Source organism: Anomalospiza imberbis, chromosome 8 (genome assembly GCF_031753505.1).
Source record: "Anomalospiza imberbis isolate Cuckoo-Finch-1a 21T00152 chromosome 8, ASM3175350v1, whole genome shotgun sequence".
Taxonomy (NCBI): domain Eukaryota; kingdom Metazoa; phylum Chordata; class Aves; order Passeriformes; family Viduidae; genus Anomalospiza; species Anomalospiza imberbis.
The window spans coordinates 27889242-27904123 of record NC_089688.1 but is presented as its reverse complement, the minus strand read 5'-3'; the positions used below and the strand labels follow the sequence as shown (position 1 = coordinate 27904123).

At 39.7% G+C, this 14882-nt stretch overlaps 1 protein-coding gene across 5 annotated transcripts in view; it reads right to left on the bottom strand.

Annotated features, from left to right (window-relative positions):
• Positions 1–754: 754 nt before the first annotated feature.
• FHIP2A (FHF complex subunit HOOK interacting protein 2A) overlaps positions 755–14882 on the bottom strand; it is a 30212-nt gene continuing 16084 nt past the window's right edge. For all 5 annotated transcript variants that reach the window (XM_068198131.1, XM_068198132.1, XM_068198129.1 and 2 more), the window contains 12 exons: positions 13689–13982; positions 12629–12825; positions 11318–11432; positions 11136–11212; positions 10840–11032; positions 9444–9613; positions 8459–8602; positions 6665–6755; positions 4809–4952; positions 2158–2298; positions 1305–1408; positions 755–1215 (listed from right to left, as the gene is read on the bottom strand). In XM_068198131.1, coding sequence (XP_068054232.1) covers positions 1110–1215; positions 1305–1408; positions 2158–2298; positions 4809–4952; positions 6665–6755; positions 8459–8602; positions 9444–9613; positions 10840–11032; positions 11136–11212; positions 11318–11432; positions 12629–12825; positions 13689–13982 — 1776 coding nt within the window. In that variant the 3' untranslated portion in view covers positions 755–1109. The remainder of the gene's footprint in view (positions 1216–1304; positions 1409–2157; positions 2299–4808; positions 4953–6664; positions 6756–8458; positions 8603–9443; positions 9614–10839; positions 11033–11135; positions 11213–11317; positions 11433–12628; positions 12826–13688; positions 13983–14882) is intronic.

The window sequence follows — 14882 nt, the reverse complement described above, 5'->3', positions numbered from 1 at the left end:
GAAACAAAGCACCCTGAAGTGGCCTCTGCTTGCAAAGCCAGCGCCTGCCCTGGCTGATGGCATTCACAGGGAAAAGGAGTCACTGAAAGGCATTCCTGCCTCCCAGCACTGGCAAAAGCAGGTGCAAATTTTGGTCCTAAATAAGTTATCAATGCTTTAACCGAGTTGGCATCACTGTAATGGTTAGATAAGGAATAAAAATGTCTCTCAAAATAACAGAATGTTTATGCTGCCAATTTTCAAGGCACAAAAGATTCTTAAACCAATTCAGACTAATACCAATTTAAAAGAAATTAAAAATACTGTTTCAGCAACAACTACTGATGACTTATAATTAACCTAATATGTAAAGGTGACATGAGTCAAACAACTAGAGTTCCCATGTAAAATGCTAAAGCTAATCTAGTTACATGGATGACCTGGAGATCAATCACTTGGAATGACAGAAACAAACATGCTACAAACATGTACACTTCAGATATATTTGTTATGGATGTGATGCCGAATCAGGATTAATTTCTTTAGTATTGATTTTAGACTGATAGTTTTCTTGGAGTAAACCACTGAGGAATCAAGCTCAGAGCTGTACTTAAGATCTACCAAGAGCAAAATGATCCCTCATTAACATATCCTGTTGTATATGGATTGGTGGATTTTTTGGAACTTTTTCATTTTTAACAACATACATTGCAACTATAGGTGTGTCTTTCTTTCATATATCCAACTGAAAAGAAAAACAATTAAGACATAAAAATGTTATAAAATAAATTTGCTTTTTTAAAAGTAATATGGTCACAAAGAGCAAATTGGTGCATGTGAGCCCCAGGACATACAAGAGCCCAAACTCTCTAAACATTGTCATCAGAATAACCAAGGTCTGATGTCTGTGGTTCTTCATGCAGCTTTTGCAGCTCTTCACACAGTGTCTACAAATGCTGTGTACTGTCTTCTCCTCATATGCCTTTGCTATTCCAAGTCCATCTGCAATCTCAACATCTGGTGAAAGCAACTTGCCTTCCCTACATCCCCTGCCCCTCTGCCGGGAGGCACCACCTTGTCCCTGGGTGTTGTCAGTGGCCCTCCGGGGGTGGCTCCCGGCCCGGGGCTGCTCAGGGCGTGGCTGAGGTGTGGTACTTGACAAAGGCGATCGCCGCCAGCTCCTTGCAGAACTCTTCCAGCACAATCACGCCCTCTAGTAACGTCATGTGGTCAATGCTGGGACAGGAAGAGAATTGCAGGGAATCAGGACTGGCACACACAAACCCAGCCGCGCGTCCCGGAGACCGTGCGAAGTGTTTACTCACATGGGCCCTTCTGGCTCCAAGCCCAGCAGGCGTTTTCTGACCAGCAGAAGTTTGGGAGTGAAATCTGGGATGCGCTGGATTCTAACCATGAGGTCCCCGACGACCTGTGAAGCCCAGGCCATCAACACACAAAGTTAACAACTCTGCAGAGTGCCTGGCAGCAAGGTTCAATGGCAGCTTCAGTACCCACTGCAGCATCCTCACAGAACAACCTGCAGAGAGGCTGCTCTGCCCGAAAAGAGGGTGAGTGAGTGCAGAAAGTAAAGAAATACAAAAGCCTTACTTGCTCTTGTCACAAATGGCATTACTTATTTTAATTACATCAATGATTATTTTGTCTTTTTAAACGTTGACACAGATAATCAACCAGTGAATTCCTGGGCCTAGGGAAAGCACAAGGGGAGAGAGTGAAGGCTGTGTTTTGGAATGGGGAGGGCTGCTGGGGAGAAAGGGAGCCAAGCCCTCTGTTGCTATTGGGCAAGCATCATTAACAGGCTCCTGACCAGCTTAATAACAGCTGGTGCGTGGGGTAAGCGAGGGATTCTGACTGAGGACACTGCAGTGTGACAGGCACCCAGCCAGCACTTCTAGGATGCAAGGCAGGAAGAGATGGAACTGGAGAAGAAGGGGACTTCTGATAAATCCAGGACTTAATTGTCAAGAACACCCTTCATCAGAAAAAAAGCCAGTATGAGCAGAGATACCCATCTAGGCCCAATCTTGATTCAAAATCAGCTTTCAATGACAAACATTTACCAACTTAAAACAGCCAGCAACTACTACTGTTAACGACAAAGTTACTAAATATATTACTGCTGTACAGCCATGTGTAATTATTGCTGTGTTTACTCACCCTGACAATCACAGAGAAGAGAGACTTGCAGCCAGAGGCGAGGTTGACGTAAGGATCCAGAAGGTACTCGTGTATATGAGGATGGGGAAACAGGGACAGTTTGGACAACACTGACGTAACTTGTAAATTTACATCATAGGGCTGCAAAAAGAGGGAAACACAGCGCTTAGTTATTTTCATGCTGGCTTCTTTTCATCCACCTCATGTTTAACTACTAGAACTTTTTACACAGGGTTATGAATAAATAAAGATAAGAAGTTCTATTAGAAGACAGGCCCAACTTCTGCTTTTCACAACAGCAGTGCTGTGAATATGACAGTTGGGCATTAGATGTTATTATCTGTATCGCTGCTACAACCACTTGAAGCCTTTGCACACTTGTTTATTGCAGGCCAAGTCCTCTTCCCGTAAAATATGTCTTCAGCTAAAGAAATAGCATGGAATCAGCCTAGATTAAACATCTGCTTGCTTCTCCTGGGAAATTGTAAAGTATATGAGCTCAGGAAATTGCCAGAGACAAATCCATGTTTACAGCTAATATGTTATTTCTCTTCTACTTTTTTTTTTTTTTTTCTGGGAAAGAAGCACTGCAGAAGGCCTGGCCATCTTGTGGCAGCAACCCATGGGAGATGGAACTAGTCCTGGGCTGGGAAATTCTGTGCTTCAGGTCTACCTACCTTCCTCAAATCAACCAAAAGGGAGAGGCAACACTGTCAGAGACTGGACAAAGCTTATCAGTCATAAGGAATAAAACAGTACCTAATTTTCTAGGAAAAAACCAAGTGCCTAGTTTAAAGGATTTGACCATTCTAGTAAGAAACTTATTTACATAAAAGCAAGCATTTTCACCATGGCTTCTTTATGTTTCAAAACTATTTTTTTGTCTTTGATTTCATCATCCCAGTAAAAAAAACCACCTTCCATTTTTTCAATGGCAGAACAGACTAAGTTGACAAGAGAAGGACAGACATTCCTTTGCTACACCACTGTGTCAATCAATCTTGCTGATCTAAGTGGACTACAGGGCCCTCATTTAATCTCTGACTGCATATTGGTATGCCTCACCGGCATCATCACACCTAGAAGAAGAGGATTCAATGACCTCAAATTCTCATCTTTATGCTCTCAAGTTAGCATCCCACTGAAGAAAAAGAGAACAGATTCTTCCACTTTTCAGATCTGGGAGATTTGGATGAATTCAGCCTCAGATTAAGACAGATACATTTAGTCATGTCTACATGTCTAAGCTCTCATTAGCTGACTCACCAGAGATCTGACACTTCATACACCTGCCCACACACAAACATCTCCTGTCATCTCAGATGCTCCCAAGTATCTGCTGGTCTCTTGATGGTTCCATAGAGGGTGGATGCTGCAAGATCTGTGTTGTAACCACAAACTTCTGGGAATATCCTGAACACCACAAAAATGGCAACAGATACCTGAGCTCAGGCACATGAGTGGAGCTTTCGATCCACAGAGTCAAGGAAGCTGAGTTGGTGATTCACTTTGCACTGAAGGAGACACCTACTTGCCTTTCAGCCTAAGAGCCCCAGGGACTACTGGGGCTGCTCTGGCAAAATTTCCACTGACTACATGTGTCCACATAAGTAGTATTTAGGTATCTTATTCTTGAATTTGCTACCACACACTGTTGCATTGCAAAGTTGCTTCATAAATCTTTTGAAATGAAAGCACTTATTTCTTCCCGTCAGTGGCAGTTATTTCTGTACTTGGCACTCCAGCAACAGATTCATCCCAATCTCCTAACAAATGAAGCTTTCAGCCCCCGGACCACAGATGTTACAGGTAAAAGAGATCACTACATTTTGAGTTATTATTGCAGAGTTACTCTGCAAAGAGAGACAAAAATTCCTTCCATAAATCTATTCACTGCCTACCTAGCTGAACTATAGGAGAAGGTCTTTAGAGCTGTCTGAGTCAGCCAATTCATTAGGAAGCTTTGGAGGTATGAGCATTATCTGGTGTTCACAAGAGGAGAAGGAAACAAAGGAGTAACACGTGCTGCATTGTTCTGACAGATTACTGTTGTGATTCCAACTAATTGAGAGCATTAAAGAAAGCTGCTTCTTCACACAGAGCTTTTATTTCTGTCCATATGTCAGCAGACTCAGTTAAACGGCCCCATATCAGATAAATTCTAAAAAATTCCCTCTAGTTAAAAAGATTAAACCCAGCAAATTTGAAGTTCAGGAAATTAAAAAAAAATCTTAGGGTACAGTCAGTTCTACAGAAATTTGTAACGCCAGCAGGAGGAAGAAGGTAGCATCTAGTACCTGAGGTATTTCAAACAAATTACTTCCCTCGTGTGCCTGAGCTATCTTCTGTCAGAAATGAGGTTAGTGAGAGCTACCACCTCTGCAAAGCTTTCTGGTATCACAGATTCCTATCAGAGTGTTCCCATGAACACTCACAGAGCTGACCTAGAGGCTACTCCTGGCTTCCTGCACATGTTCCCTGTGCATTTATATGTGCAAATGGCTCTTGTCAGGCTTATGACCAGGAAATGGCACATTACACAATAATATGACACTATAATAGAGAATGATGGGAATTCACAGGACCTGATGGTGCATCAGCTCTTTAAAAGTGATGAAAGTATCAGAAATGGAATTCTTGTTTTTTCTTACCTGATCAAGAATCCTGCCCATTCTTTCAAACAGAACTTTCAAGAAGTGTCCTTCAAAAAACGACGCTTCTAAATTGCACTTTTCCAAAGATCTGGGAGATCCAGGCCACTCCCACCGTAAGCAAATGACACAATAATCCCGGAACTACAAAACAGTAGTGAGGAACACAGACTTTAATCTCCATGGAAACCATTTCATTTCTTTTGATAGTCCATGCACCTTAAAACCATAATCTGTAGCTAAATGATAAATCTAAGCTCAGAAAGATCAGTCATTCTGAAGTAAACACTATCAGTAAAACCACTATCAGCAGGCACCTCATTTTCCTGGGGTTATTCCGCTACTAGGGTAGTTTGAGAAGCAGTGAGTGGAGAACAGAGCTCCCAAAAAGCAGCTGGGGCCAAAGCACAAAGCAACACCAGCAATACACAACCTCATCAGGGTTCTTTTGAGGGTGGAATTGCATTCTTTAACCATCTTCTTGAGAGTAGATTTCCACAATTCTGCTGCGTCATGTGTAGCTGATCTTGCTATCCAAACCATTCTGCTCTCCAATTCCCAGGACAAGAAAGGCACGTGTACGTGCAGAACACATAAACTAAAAGAATTTCAGGGCTTCCTCTTCCCTCTCTTTGTTTCTTAATACCCCTGGCAGTCTTTCTCTACCTTGCCCCGTATTTACTTTGTGCTGCCTGATGCCTCACTTGCAAGGAATTACACGTTGAAAGGAGCACAAGTTGAAGCAGAGAAAATAAAGAACACAAGAAGAAACTGAAGCAAAAGAGTCAGAAAACAGACTCAAAAATTCTGCATTGATTGTAGCTTACCTACCTGTGCTTCCAGGAATAGCAATAAGGAAGCAGAACAGCTATTTGGATGTAATAACAGCAACAGGCAGGGCTACTCTTAGGGGGGAAATATTTTAACAGTAGCCATATCATCGTCAGGAAGTGACAGAAACCAATTCTGCTCCCTAATAACTCCCAGTACACTCTTTTTCCCAAGACATGAATGAAAGACGAAGATGATAAGTGGTTTCTGGCATCCAAGAATACAACATAGGGGAATTTTACATCAACCTTTGTTTCCTTATTCTCTATTTTCTATTCCCTTTCTTTTCAGGAGAGACTAGAGATGAAGTAATATAAATACAGAAATCCAAATGTCCCATCTTTAGCAGCTGATAACATAATTCCAAGGTTATGAAATATTTGAATTACCTACTAAATATAGCTCTCAGTTCCTCTGTTCTTTTGCATAAATTTTTCTATTCTAGAAGATTCACAGGGTTTCATTAAGAAAGCTGCAAACAAATGGTGAATGTCCTCTGACCAAGGAAACTATGTTTGTAAAAGCAAAACTTGCATTTATTTCTAAACAGTAAATCATAAAGCTTTCCCTGCCTACCCCACCTCCCAACTTCAAACCTGAATGCCTTAGGCTGTGCGTTCCCTGTGATGAGCCTTTATTTGCAAAGTCCCAGATTGCATAACTCCTATGCAGCATTTTAATTTCTCTTTAGTTCTTTCAAACAGCTTGGCAGGCAATTCTCCAAGAGAATGCAGATAAATGCAGAAGCAAATTAAGAATCTATCTGCAGTTCAGTTTTTCTCTCCCTGTAACTGTTATATGAATATTAATGCATTTAATGTCATCCATTATTCCCACTAGTGCAATACAAGGTGAATTCATCATCAAAAGATCTCCAAAGGTAAGTTTTCATTAAAAATGAAAATTGAATTTTCCCATCTTCCATTACCAAAAGATGCATTTAATAGGACTATTTACAGAAACATTTGTATATTCTCACCAGCATTTCAAATTCTCAAGGACTAAGGAAGAGTTCACTGACTTACTTGTCTGTGGGCATCTCTGAGGTAAGTATCATAACCTGTACCCTCCACATGGTATGATGACTTTGCTTCATCAGGTACAAGACAGAGAAAACTGAAGAGAAAACAAGTACATTAATGACTGTATTCCACAGAGCACCAGATCAATACTTTCTCATCATCTGTAGCAGTGTACACACAATGCTGAACTCTCTGGCCAATTAATCCACAGACTCTACCATAACTTTATGTGAAGAACAGAGAACACAAAATCTATTTAAGCCTACCTATTCCAACTACTATTTGTAATAACAAGGTATTTACTTGAGAACTTTTGTATCTGGCACTAGAGGTAAAGTCGTCAGTGGAAGCATTTTCTGAGAATCAGCAGACAGAATGGGGATTAAAGGGAATATTCATCCATAGGTCAAGTATTTGCTAAAGGTCAGACTCCATCTTACTAGAGCTAAAACAAAATATACTTGGGAATAAATGAGCCAAAAGAAAAGAAGAATAACAGTTAAAATTCTTCTTAAACTACTTCATAGACAGTTTTATTTACCAGTTTGTTGTGGCAAAAAAATGAACATCTAAGACACACCAGGAGTATTTGCACAGCAATGTCCCTGTTAGAACTAAATTTGCCTTTGCCAGGTGTGTAGTCAAATACTCTGTCCTTATTATTTCACCAATATCTGACGTAAAACACATCAGGAAATTCTGAATAATATTAGTAACTTTAAAAAAATAAATTAAATCCATTGAAATTTCTGGACAGCAAAATAAAACCCAGTCTTTGCTCTGATTCCAAATTTCAGCCTTCATTATACCCGAAGAACTGCTGGACATTCCTGTAGAATTTATATGCAGAAATATAGTAGTAGCTGACTTTTCATGTAGCGTTTATCTCAAAAAATACAAATTTGCAGGACACTGCAAATCAGGAAACATTTCTATTCCCTGATGCAGTTACACGAGGTGAATTTAGGAGAGCGTTCTTTGTGTCTTTGCTCCAAACCATGCCCACCATAAACTATAAATAGTGACACTGGGGGAAAGAGGGCAAGAAGGGATGGTGTCACCGAGTCCTGGCTGTCCCTGGGCTGTTTGCTTCCTTTGGCTAACACCTTTGATTATTTCTGGGCAGGCAGACAGGTCAGCACTGACACACCAGTGCTGCTCTGCTACCAAGTATTGACAGAGCAAACAGCCCTCGTCCTAGTATTACTTCCTAAGAGAATTACCATCACTAAGTTGCTTAGAGCAGAGCTTGGCCTCTTTGTGATATCCAATTTGCAGTGAGTCTGACAGGCACTGAGGTATGTCACAGGTGACACAGGTGCCTCCTGACTTTCAGGGAACAGAAGGTTATCTCTAGCATGGCAATTATTTCCTTTTATGTATGTGTTTAAGGAACTTTGAAGGTCTAAGGAAGTTTGAGGGTTTTTTTCCCCCTGTAAGGTTTATGGCAAGACTCCCCAGACTTGTCCAGGAAGGTCAAGTCCTGCAACAGCATTTTAAGTACAGCAAATATTTCTACAAAAAGCAACTTTTATAATCAACAAGGCTTTCACTGTGAATTCTGAGTATTCAACCATTAGCTGCAAAGATCTTCTATTTTTCTCATTTATGTTGAATTAATGCAAGCTCTAATCTTTCAGAAGTAGCTTTCTGATAAAATGCCACAATTTCCTTCTGTGGAGTCATTTTCCCAGCTGGCACAGAATAACATCCATTACAGAGTACACATTTAATTTGCACAGTGTGTGCAGACACCCACACATTCAGACATTTCCTCAAGTCTTTGTTTCAACTCACCTATTTACAATTTTATGAACTTCAGTCTTCCCATCATTTTTTGGATGTTCTGGACTGACAGGTGGAGAAGCACTGAGCCACTCCTGAGCTGACAATGTGTTATCTGGAGACAGATCAGTAAATAATGGATCTTCCTCCAGATCTCTGTGAAATTACATCAGACAAAAACATAAATCATCCACAGAATGTTATGGAAGGCAGGAAAATCTCTGGGTCACAAGGCAAGCTGTTTTTTTCCTCTGAACAATGAGGATGTTTTCCAGAACATAACAATATCCACAATGCATTACATAATTAATATGCAGAAATACCAACCTTTGCAAATACCCAACAATGTGAAGAACAGATGAGACATTTTTGACTTGGACAAAATTACTGCATCAAGTCACTTAAAACTTCTTAGCTACATTTTTCACATGAGAGAGTTCTACTCCAGGACATATTTAAATTATTCTAGGTGACTAAAATGGTTTGTGTGGTCAGTCCTTACCTCTTCTTCACTAAAACATAGAGCTATAAGAGTTACCTAGCATATACACTTCAAGTAGTGCCTCAGTATTTTATTTATTTATTTTATGTAGTGCCTCAGAAATGTTCTTCCATCAAAAATGACTAGGAACATAAATCTAAGCAAAACACTGAAGTTATTGATTGCAAGAATATTCTCACTGATTGCAATAAAATGTGCACAGATTTAAGCTTGGTAGATGCATAAATAAATTGAGACACAAAGACCTCTGAGTGTCTATTGTTTTGCAAAGAGGCTTGTGGTAATTTTAGATTTTCTGTTCCTGTTCTAAGAGTTTCCATAAGTTGCTGATGTAGGAATTTCTGCATCACTTTACGGATATGGATTAATACACAGAGCACTCAAGTGCTCTCCAGGCTCACTTTTCTTTCAATTACTGGAAAAAAACCTGTTTTGTTCTAAAAATAAGATCCAAGTTACTTGTTGTGAAAAGTTATCCTAAAAAATGAAACTTACACTGCTCCAGCAATCTGTCCATTCTCTACCACATCTTTGTCTTCTTGACAGGGAGGCTTGTATTCCATATAGTTTCTTTCTTCCAAATTTCTCAGAACCAAATTATAAAGAATGTGCTCATTGGGTTTTTGCAAAAGGTGCTCAAACATTCGTAAAGTCATTATGCTGATCTGCAACAGAAAGAATAAAAACTCGATAAGCTGATGCATTGCTGCCCTGTGCTTTTTGCCTTTTATCTACTTTGTCCATCCAAGAACACTGCAATCACTTCCTGACATTATGGAAGGAAAAAAAATCATAAGGAAAAAATAGGAAATTATGGTGCTACCTGTGGTATAAACATGGATGAAGAGTTCACATACATTTGAAAAATCAATGTGGGAATGCTTTTTTTTTTCTCCTGTAAAAAAAACCTGTTCTGAAATCTGCCAAAGTAACAATACAAAGAACATACAGAGAACTCAGAATTTAGCTTTCTGTTCTACAGTTAGATCCATGCTGGAAGATGGTTATCATTGTGCAAATGAGACCCATAACAGGACTTAAAGTTAGTAATAAATACCCAGAAAAAAAAGAAAGTAATACTGGGATATAGTGACTAGATCTATAGGCTAAGATTTTTACATGGAGATGTTTTGCAGGCTTTTAAAGAAACACTGACTTTAAGCAATATAAATACAATTTTTCAAGACTGCTTGGGAGTGCTTAGCTTTGCAAAGATAACTGATTTACAGAGATAACTCATTCTGACAGGGCGAGCAGGTAGGCATACTGAAAAAATGGATAGGAGAAAGCACGGATTTGTATTTCAGGCAAACTTGGCTTTTATTTGGAAATATAGAGGGCTGAGGTTGTTTCATGGAAAAAATTAAACAAGCAGCTTCTGAGGAGGAATTTTACTGAAGTAAATTGTTTTAATGATGCTTAGTGTATGTAAAGAGCTTAAATTTATCACATCATCTTTTAATTGGCATTGCATATATCCTCCAACCACACTTAGTTCAAATAAACTCCAAGTTTTTATCTGTATCTTATATGATAATAAGACAAAATTGACACAACATGGAAAATAACAGCAACAAATTAAAATGCAATTACAAAAATTCAGTTCACTCTATCTTACAGACAAGCAAGTCTAACTGGATATGCATGGTGGGCACACAAATTCACCAAAAAAATCTTTAGCAAAAAAAAAAAAGGAAATATTGCTAGGTGGAGAAAACAGCTTGACTTCATTTTCTAAAGGGAATTTGTAGGGCCAGGAGCCAGAATTCTCTTTCTCAGGGAAAAAATGTTACTGAACACAAAAATGAGAAGTCCTCACAACGGTGTCTTTACAGACTCTCCACACTCCAGAACTGGCCAGCAGACATTCCTGTGTCAGGTCAGCCCTCACCTCATCAGAAATGTGATCACAGTGCTCGATCAGCCTGTGCCGCAATGGATGCCTGTTGATGTCTGTCAGCGTCTCTGGCTCTCTCTGCTCTCCAAGTATAAAATACACCAGCTCCTGCAGCAGCACATCCGAAGTCACCTGACGAACAATGCGGTGCAATAGGGCAGTTGACGTGAGGATTCCAATCTCTGAACTGAATGAAACATTTTCATATCAGATGTGGAGTGGATTTCCGCTCCCCAAAGATCAGCTTGATTCAGATTCTGCTCTGCTGTGTCCTGTAGGATGCTACTCACGTTTGCATCAGCTGAGGTTCCATAACATCAATGAAGAATCGTTCCCGCACAGCTTTTGCCATAGCAACAGCAGTCATCTGAAACAAAAGTACAACATGGTGTGTCTCAAACTCAGAAGCTGGGAAACAACTGGAACTACTTGTTTTCTGAATATATTTGTATTATCTGGACACATGTCAAACCTTTTGTGCTTCTTTGATGAGCTGATCACAGTAGTCAAACCAAGAAAGAAATGAAATCAATGCTCTTTTCCCTGGAAAAGCAGATGCATCTTCTTTGTGGCTGTAGGAATCCAAACTAGAGCACACAGAGAAAAAATATTTATTTAGTCTACAAGTAGTTGAAGAATCTTAGACTCTATTCTTATTGAACCTAACAGATTAATTAATTACCTACTTGTAATGAAGGGAACATTAAAAAAACTTTTCTGCTGATCTCTATGGATCTGGCAGCGCCATCACAACACAGGTAATTCAGTGCATGCTAAAGGAAACACAGAATGTACAGCACAGCAACTCTGGTTAAGTGTTTCTGGAGTCAGAAGGGAAAACTGATCACCAAGTCTGTTCTCCCAGAATACACAGACTACTGAAAATGAATCAGTAACTCCTGTAGTCACAGAACCATAAAATGAAGGCAATTATTCTTCTCCACTCTGTAAGTGACCTCAGGCAAGTCAACCAAAACCAAACAGTGTATACCTGAACAAGACTATATCTTTCAGAAAGAAACATCTATCTCAATTTAAGGGCTGTAAGGAATAACAAATACACCACTTTCTTTGGTAAAGAACTCCACTGTTTATTTATCCCACAATTTAAAGTTGTGGGGTTTCTCCTTCTAATTTCAAACTCCAATCAGCAGAAATTTTGCTAGGCATTTTGCAAATACCTGCTTTTGTTTCAGTACTAACAGATCAGGAGCAATTCATAATAATGAAGGCAGAGTGGGAAGAGAAATGTTTTAACAATCTAAATTACAAGCAGTTAAGATAACAGGCATGTATCTTTTGCTTCATGCTGATGACTTATGGAGCAACTCTTTCCTTCTTCTTTTTTGCTGCAAAGATTTTGCAACAACAGCCTGTTAACAAATAGACCCTTCCTGCCCCTCACAGCAGCTTACAATGCCCACTGTGTACAGTGAGAAGTTTATGCTTCCTAAATCCTTGATATCTGCATGAGAATATTAACCCACACCTGATGCTACAGTGACACCACTAGAAACTGCTGATGTAACCCACTGGAAAAACTTGCCCCCTGAGGAATCTCTGCCAGGGACTGGCAGGCAGACCTGGCCCCATGTCAGAAATCACAGGTACACTGGACACCCAAAGTGCACCACTGTGCTACAACTCTATCTCAGCTCTGCCCTTGAGGCTTTAGCCTGTGTGTGGGGGGCAGTATTTTATACACATTATCTACCTATCAAATTAGTTTCAGGGAAGGGTGTAAAGTCACTTTGAGTATTAAATACAAAAATAAAATTCTTACCCCCAGTTAATTGCCTCCACTGTTTCAATGTCTAAGGGATCCAGTGACTGAGGCAAGGCTTTGTAGAGGGTGGCCAGCCTGTCTGTCAACAATTCACATAAACAAGTGCTTTGAGTCAGGCACTTGGCAGCTGCTGGTTCTGGCAAACTCACCAAAAGCATGAGACCTTCACAGGCCTTCACTGCTATCCGGCCGTCCTGGCAGAAGGGCATGGAAGAATTAATCAGAGGGTGAATGAAGGCCATAGGAAATCAAGAAGCAAACACCTTCCAAATGAAACCTCTCCATTCCCCCACAGTGACTGAATGCATTTATTTTTGTTGCCTTCTCACCCATTAAGTCTAGTGAATTTGGATGCTACAAAATAGAGATTCTCACTTGATTTTGTGTGAAATACAAGAACGGCAGCTGCAACCTTCCAGCTGACAGAACTAGAGCTGTAGGTCAGCTTGAGACCAAGATACTAAATCCTGTAAACTCATGTAATAATGAGGTACAGTGGTAGACTTGGTTTTCTGCTCTCAGCACTGCAGCAGCAATTACAGGCTTACCCAAACCTCTCCTAAATTTTCTCAGAGAATCTAAGTCTGAATTTGAAGACTGAGTTGGGTAAGACAAACAGCAGGCTTTTTTAAAAGAAAACCCACTCCTAGAGATAGCTCAGTACCATTACAAAGAGAGTGGGTTTGATAAAGTCAGAACAACTGACTGTAGTTTAAAAAACATTTTCTTGTGATATATTTAGCCTTCTGATTATCCTGTGTAGTTTTTTCTGTGAAACATACAGCACCCTATGCAAGTTTCTTAAAAGACCCACTTATATTACCATCAACAAGCTTAGTATTAATTTTCTATAATAGTATTTTTACTTGAATCTGAATTTGCAAAAAAACCTGCCAATTTACAAAAAAGTCCCTGCAAGACCCCCTCATTTCACTTTCTATAGCTAAAATACAGTGTGTTTATTCACCTCTGCCCACTTCACACAGCATCCAGCAATTTCATTTTATCATACAGAGTGGAAAAACCCCCAAAAACCAAATAAAAAAAAACAACTCACAGGACTTTTAGTGAGGTTTAGTAGAGAATTCACTAAATTATAGTCTTGATTTGGACAAGCAGTGGAGGACTCAGGTGATGATGTGACATTGAGCTCATCCAGACTGAAAGAGAGCTCCTCTGCCTGTTGTGGGAGCTCATCTTCCCTCTCCATGTGCTCGGCTCCGGCAGCACCGGGCGTCTCCTCAGGCTGGCCAGGCTGCCCCGTGTCTGTTGGCACGGACTCTTGGTCTTTTATCATGTCTTCTGTGATTACACTTGCTGATCCTTGGAGAGCCATTGCTTTTAACTTACTCTGCAAAGCATTTTTTGGAATTACACAGCTGAAATTACTGTTCATCCTGAAGCAGGAGTTTACTAAAAGCAATTTTTTTAACATCAACATTTGAAGTAGTCAAGGCTGGATACAGTAACCATTTAAAACGTAAAGGGCTGTGGGAGCGTGGGTGTTTTATAAACCTAGGACACTTTTAAATCTGCTTAAATTTCTCTTAAGCCCTATACATTTTGCTTCAAGGCTGAATATGCCATTTACAAAAGGAAGGCAGCTTTTTCTTTCACTACTGAAGTCACATACTGACTTGATTTGCCCACAATTTGATAGAGGTTTTTAATTTATCTTATGGGTGACAACTTTAGAAGATAGCACTTTTTATAAAACATTCCCTTCTGTGTCAAGGCCTCACATTCATCTAATGTCTGAAACCCTATTTCCAGTTGGAATCACCCAAGTAAAATAATTCTAAATTTCTTGAGATTTTACCTTCAAAAGGAAAGGGAGAGAAACACCTTTTCTGACAGCAGAGTACTCTCAAATTGTGTTTCTCAAGAAAAAAAAATTGAGTAGATTGAATGGACAAAGGTATTAGAAGTAAGCATTGGGCACTGGATACTCTAAAAGGTCACAGAGAGCCTTCTTGGAAGCTCCAAACCATCTCTGATTTGCCTGGAAAAAAGCAACCCATCTGTCTCCCACACATAAAAAGACATTTAAATTTGTGCTCTGTAATACCATGAAGAAACTCACAGAAAGGCAAGAATTCAGTGTTCTTCTGGCATAAGCACAGGTGAGGAATACTTTATTGGAATCATAAATTAGAATGCAGCACAAGATATTTCTTTCAAATGAGAACTGTAGTGAGATTATAAATCCAAACAGTTCCCTTCTCTATGATAACACCAAAATTATTACAAA